Source organism: Rhea americana, unplaced genomic scaffold (genome assembly GCF_003343005.1).
Source record: "Rhea americana isolate MKP2758 unplaced genomic scaffold, rheAme1 scaffold_63, whole genome shotgun sequence".
Lineage (NCBI taxonomy): Eukaryota > Metazoa > Chordata > Aves > Rheiformes > Rheidae > Rhea > Rhea americana.
Window position 1 is genome coordinate 2,550,598 of NW_028186790.1, and position 5,457 is coordinate 2,556,054.

Sequence of the window (5,457 nt, forward strand, 5' to 3'; positions counted from 1 at the left end):
GGTGCGATCGCCCGCGGCGGCTGCTCGGCCGCAGGCCGCTCTGAAGTCGCTCGAGTTCCAGCTGCCTGCGCTGATCTCTGTTTTAAGAAGGAAAACGACAGTTCTGTGTGTGCTAGATTAAAGAAAGAACGGAGGGGGGGAACAATCAGTCCCCAAATCCTCCGTTTTCCAGCTGAGAGAATCGCACCCGTCTCATTCCAGCCTGCACGCCTCTGACACGTTACTGCTCTGTTTGCCCTTTTCCCTGTGCTGTTGCAGGAATTCTGTTATAAACCTGATTGCGTTCAGGGAAAATGCTCTTTGTGCGCTCAGGGCAGCTGTCGGGATGATTTAATTGGAGAATTACTGTGTTGTTTTGTAACTGTGATAATGTGATATTTGTATCTGTGCTCTGAACTGCACTGGCCATCTCCACTCYGCTTTTTACGCTGTCCTGATCAGCCTGTTTGCCCACATGCCATAATAGGTTTTGTTGCAAGTCAGGCACTCTGTAGTTCTGCTGCTGGTGCTGGATGAAGCTTCCCAAAAAGTGAACGAACCAGGAAAAAGCATGGGATCATATTCAGAAAAGGTAATGAGATGGAATAGGAACTTCAGTTCTTTTTTCTGCCTCCCAGCCCAGTTAAATCTGCACCTGGATATAGCATATATAAAATAAGCAAGCAGTTATTTCAGTTTGTCAGTACAGGTGTGTTAACTACAAATTCTGAAAAGATTTTTTTTTAATTAATCAGTGCAAATCTCAGAATGTCATTTTATTTCTAATTGGAACAAAGGTATTAAAAAGGCATTTGAGAAATACCAGACAGGAATTAAGAGGCACAAGAGTATTGAGAAGACTTAAACATTGCTAATTCCAGATGTGTCTTAGAATCCTTACAGAGCAACACTGATGGCACGGTAAATACTGAGCCTGTAAGGGGAGTTATAATTCTAGATATGCAGTGTCCTAGCTGGACCTTGGACTTTACAAGAAATGGTTGCCTTATTCCTGGCCCCAGGTAGATGTCTGTGTCCTTTCAGACAATCAGAACATTAGAAGGCATAAGTCTTATGAATGAAAGCAATTTTTATTTTGCCCTTTAGCCTTTACGGTCCCCTTGATCAGGGATAGAGATCTTTCCATGATGGTRGAAGGGTAGCTGTTCCTGAGTCACTTCTTGTGACTAAGTAACCGCTTGTGATGAGAGGAGATTGGATTCAATCACATAATAGATACAGTTCAGAAGGCTGGAGAATATCTATTCCAAATGTGATCATACACAACAAGCCTTAAAGACAGATCCAAGCATCCTCAGACAGACTTACAACCATTGTAGAAGAGCAAAAACCACCTATAGCAAAAGGCACAGGCCACACGGAACTGGGAGAGACTGAGGTCATGACGTGGRCCTAAACCCACTGCATGTGTTAGCATCCTTACTCATGGCCTCTTGCCCTGTGCTGGGTCCCTAAATGCAGACATACAGCGTATTTTGGCTACATACATTTGGCATATCTYCTACAACAATATTCCAAAGCACATGGAAAGAAAGCTGAAACCAAATTCCAAGACAGGAAAAAGGAAGGAGGGTATCTCAAAATTGATGTGTGAATAATTTTTAAATCTTTGTTAACAAGGACATTGAACAATAAATAACATTATTATTTTTCTCGCCTTACTGTATCTATACTGGCAGCATCCAGGTCCTTAGAGACACTGGCATTAACAACTGCACAGCATATGATGATCTTGGAAGTGAAAGGGAAATGTCCTATATCTTCAGGAAAGCCTCTGAAATACAAGGGAAAGTGGTTTAAGATCGGCAGAGAATTGTAGGAGAGGCGAACAGTACAGAGTCTAACAAGGAAAATCTTTCCATGACCTACAACAGTGCCRTGACCAGTCTACAGAAGCAGACCAGGAGATTACTGTTTAAAAGCATGCTCTTTCAAAGATACTGCATTACTTCCACCTCCTTCCCCTCTGGGATCCAGTGTATCTGTATCAAGGATAAAGTCCATTAGTCTCAGCTTTCAAGGCTCTGTACAGCTCATCCTCCTGAAACAGCGGTTTACCGCAAGACCTTCCTGCAACATCTTTCTATTCTGGCAACAAAAAGAGTGGCCTGGAAGAACGGGGGGTCTCTGAACCCTCCTTCTCAAACCTTAGGATGGACCCACATGATTCYTCAGTGGTTACAAAGAGGAAAAATTGCTCACAGTCATTATGAGGTTTCGCAGAAACCCCAAACCTCAAAGTTTAGCAACTGAATCTCTCTTTTTCTTTAGATAAAGCCTCTGCAGCCTRCACTGTTTACAAACTATTTGTGCATTTCCACTTTTAGGAAGACAAATATTTTTCAAATATTTAGGGTTTTTTTTTAGTTTAGTTCATAGGCCGAAATGTTCCTACATTGTGAAATCCCATTCTTCATTGTTTTTTAAATCTACAAAGGATCTACAAATCATGTATAATAGATTCCATATGCACACAARTAACACCCCTTGGACTAGCAGACCAAAGCACTAAACTGCCCATAAACAGAAAGCACAAATTCTGCAAATGTATAAATTCAGGGAGGCTATAAAAACATGACACTACACAGTTCCTTCAGCAGCATCCATGGAGAAGGACTCAGTGTTACCTTTGAATCCCAATCACTATTCTAAGAACAAGTAACGAAAGCAAACAGAAAATGTTCTACAAATACTGACCTTTCCATTTACAGAACCAACAAGCACTGTCAAGTAATTTTAATCCYGAAGTGTACAGAACATGCAAAACCAACACCAAAATGGAACAAACAACCAAATAAACACCAGCCCACACAGCTCCGCGGGTCATGTCATTGCAAATGCTCTTGCACGTCGCAAGCCGTGATAGCAAACTAGAGTGTCAGGTCAGAACCAGTTATGTCCCTTGAAGCAGGTGCCCAGAGCAGTCCTGATAGTGAACCCTCAGTGACTGCCACTTACGTGGGCTTCCCTAATGAACCGATCAAAGCATACTGAAAATCTCTGAACGTCCTTGCCCGAAGAGGACCGTCTCTCTTCTCATCACTGCTGGTTACCTCAGATTTGCAGCACAGTGGTCTCCTCCCAACTGGCACATCTTCCAAATGCCCTTTAATAGAGGAAGCCTTCCTCCAGAAGCAATCGGAAATCTCATCTGACTCCTGGAACTCTTCATCCACATCTCTGTGCTTAGTCTCCTCTTGCAGTTGTAGCTTCTGTTGCAAAACTTCAGCCAGAACATTTCAGTAGCATTGAAATGGACTTGCAGAGCTGCCATTTYTCTGTGGCATTCTGCTCTGCACACTGAGCTCTTATCAACTCAGATATTCACGTACTCTCTATTACACCGCTTACACAGGAGTCATTACTCAGGTCTTGGTCTTGATCTTCAAGACCTTTTGCAGCACTAGGTTAGGTCACCTCAGGTATGCACAAGAATGAGCTCCAGCTCACAAGGATGAACATCAGCAGATGCTAGGGTCATGATAGTGGCAGCTTATGCTCAGGAATGGAGGGGAAAAAATTCCACAAGCACAAGACCTAATTAACGGAGCTCACTTTCAGAAGATTTTAATAAAATTTACCACTTCCAAACAATCTTTTTAAATGTTTTTCCATGGACTCTCTCCCTCAAAGTTTGGTCTCCCCAGTACAAGAAAAAATATTGGAATACTGGAGCAAGTTCAATGAAGTATGATGAAGTTTAGGCATTGGAAGGGCTGTGTCCAACCAGGAGAGGATCATAGACAGGTTTGTCCAGCCTGCAGCCTAAGAAGAATCACAGAATCACAGTCGGGCTGAGGTTGAAGGGACCTCTGGAGATCACCTGGTCCAGCTCCCTGGCTCAAGTAGGGCATGTTGGCCAGGATCTGGCTCAGCAGCCGTTGAGGGTTTCTCCGTAGGACCAGTTGTGTAAAGTGGTCAGAGAAAGCAGGGGCCTTGCTCTGTGTGGAGGAGGCGCCACTGGTGGGAGCTTCCTGGAGGCTTGCTCACTGCCCCTGGAGTCACAGCGTGTTCGGTTTGTGTTCCCCTAGGGTGGCAGACCAACTGCCCTGGGCAAATCACCTCTTGCTCAAGCCCCTGCTTGCCATGCTCCACCGCATCAGTGAGAACACAGAGACCAACAGGATGGACGCTCGAAACCTTGCCACCTGTGTTGGTCCCAACAGGCTGAGCGCAGGCACGGAGAGCACGCTGCCCCTGGAAGCGCTCAGGGAGATGACCGACACGGTATGCCGACCTCGCCAGCCAGCTGCCCACCCTGGGGCATGGCTGAGCCGTGCCCACGCACCCACAACTGGGAGGACTGTAGCACATGCTTCATACATCCCTCTTTCTAATGAAGTAGTAGTAACGTGCTCCAAACACACAAGCATGAGGAAAGCTGCAAGAAGATGCGGGCCCTGTGGTGTCAGACGGAGCAGCCGTCTGGGCGGCTGCTGCGCCATGGGCCAGGCCAACTGCTGCGGTGTCCGGGGGGGTCCTGGCGGCCTTGCCTCCTTGCCCCCGCACCGCCCCTGCCCGCAGCCCCCAGGCGGCAGCAGTGCCGGCAGCAGTGCCGGCCGCAGTGCCTAGCAGCCCAGAGGGAAGGGGCCGCCTCCTGGGTTTGCCATCCTCGAGCGCAGCCCCCGAGCGCCCTGCTCCTGGCCCACGCTCCAGGCTTGGGCGCCCGCCCCGGGGCTCGGCCCGTGTGCAAGGGCTCTGCCCTGCCTGGGGCACTGCTGGGGCTGCCCCCGCGGCACGACACAGCCCCCAGGGCGCACGCTCACATCGCTCCCGGCAGATGCGGCTCCATCTTCCTCCTCAAGCACCGGGTGCTTCTCAGCGAGCTCCGGGTGCTACGTGGGAAGGACAAGGCGGTGCGCGGGTGGGAAGACGAGGACAGGGAGGTTTTTGGCCTCAAATGCGCCAACAGCCTCAGCCTCATGTGGCCTGAAAACCTCCGCGTGGTCACTTTCCGGTGAGTCTTGGCGCGTGGGGCCTGGGCCTGTGCAGAGCAGGGGGAGGAGGCGGCGGCTGGGTCTCTGAGGGTTGCCTGTGCCCTTGGGTGCAGGTCGCAGGGGCTGAAGGAGCTGTGGCTCAGCGCCATGCTCAGGTGAGCCCTGCCGCGCGCCGCAGGCTGCAGGCGGTGCGGAGGCGCTGGGGAGCTGCCCCCAGCGAGGCAGCGGTGGGGCTGGGGCAGCGGGAGAGCCGAGCTGCGGGGCAGAGGTGCGGGCAGGCGCTGGTGCAGTGTGGGGGCGCGGGGGCAGCAGCCGGAGCGGTGCAGAGCGGTGCTGGCAGCCGGCGCTGCGCGAAGCTCTGCCGCGGGCGGGCGGCGCGGAGGCGCGGGGCTGGGGCGGGGGCCGCGCGCAGGGGGGGCCGGCTGCGCCCCAGCTGCGCCCTTGTGCCTGCCCCGTGCCCAGGCCCGGCGGAGGAGCCCAGGAGAGCCGCGTCACGCGCCTCGCCTCCCTCGGGCCCCTG

The 5,457-nt window shown here is 50.7% G+C and overlaps 1 protein-coding gene across 1 annotated transcript in view; it reads left to right on the plus strand.

Moving 5' to 3' along the window:
• Positions 1–2,605: 2,605 nt before the first annotated feature.
• LOC146586987 (uncharacterized) overlaps positions 2,606–5,457 on the plus strand; it is a 6,570-nt gene continuing 3,718 nt past the window's right edge. Inside the window, exons 1-2 of the mRNA XM_085320390.1 lie at positions 2,606–2,658; positions 4,032–4,227. Coding sequence (XP_085176516.1) covers positions 2,606–2,658; positions 4,032–4,227 — 249 coding nt within the window. The remainder of the gene's footprint in view (positions 2,659–4,031; positions 4,228–5,457) is intronic.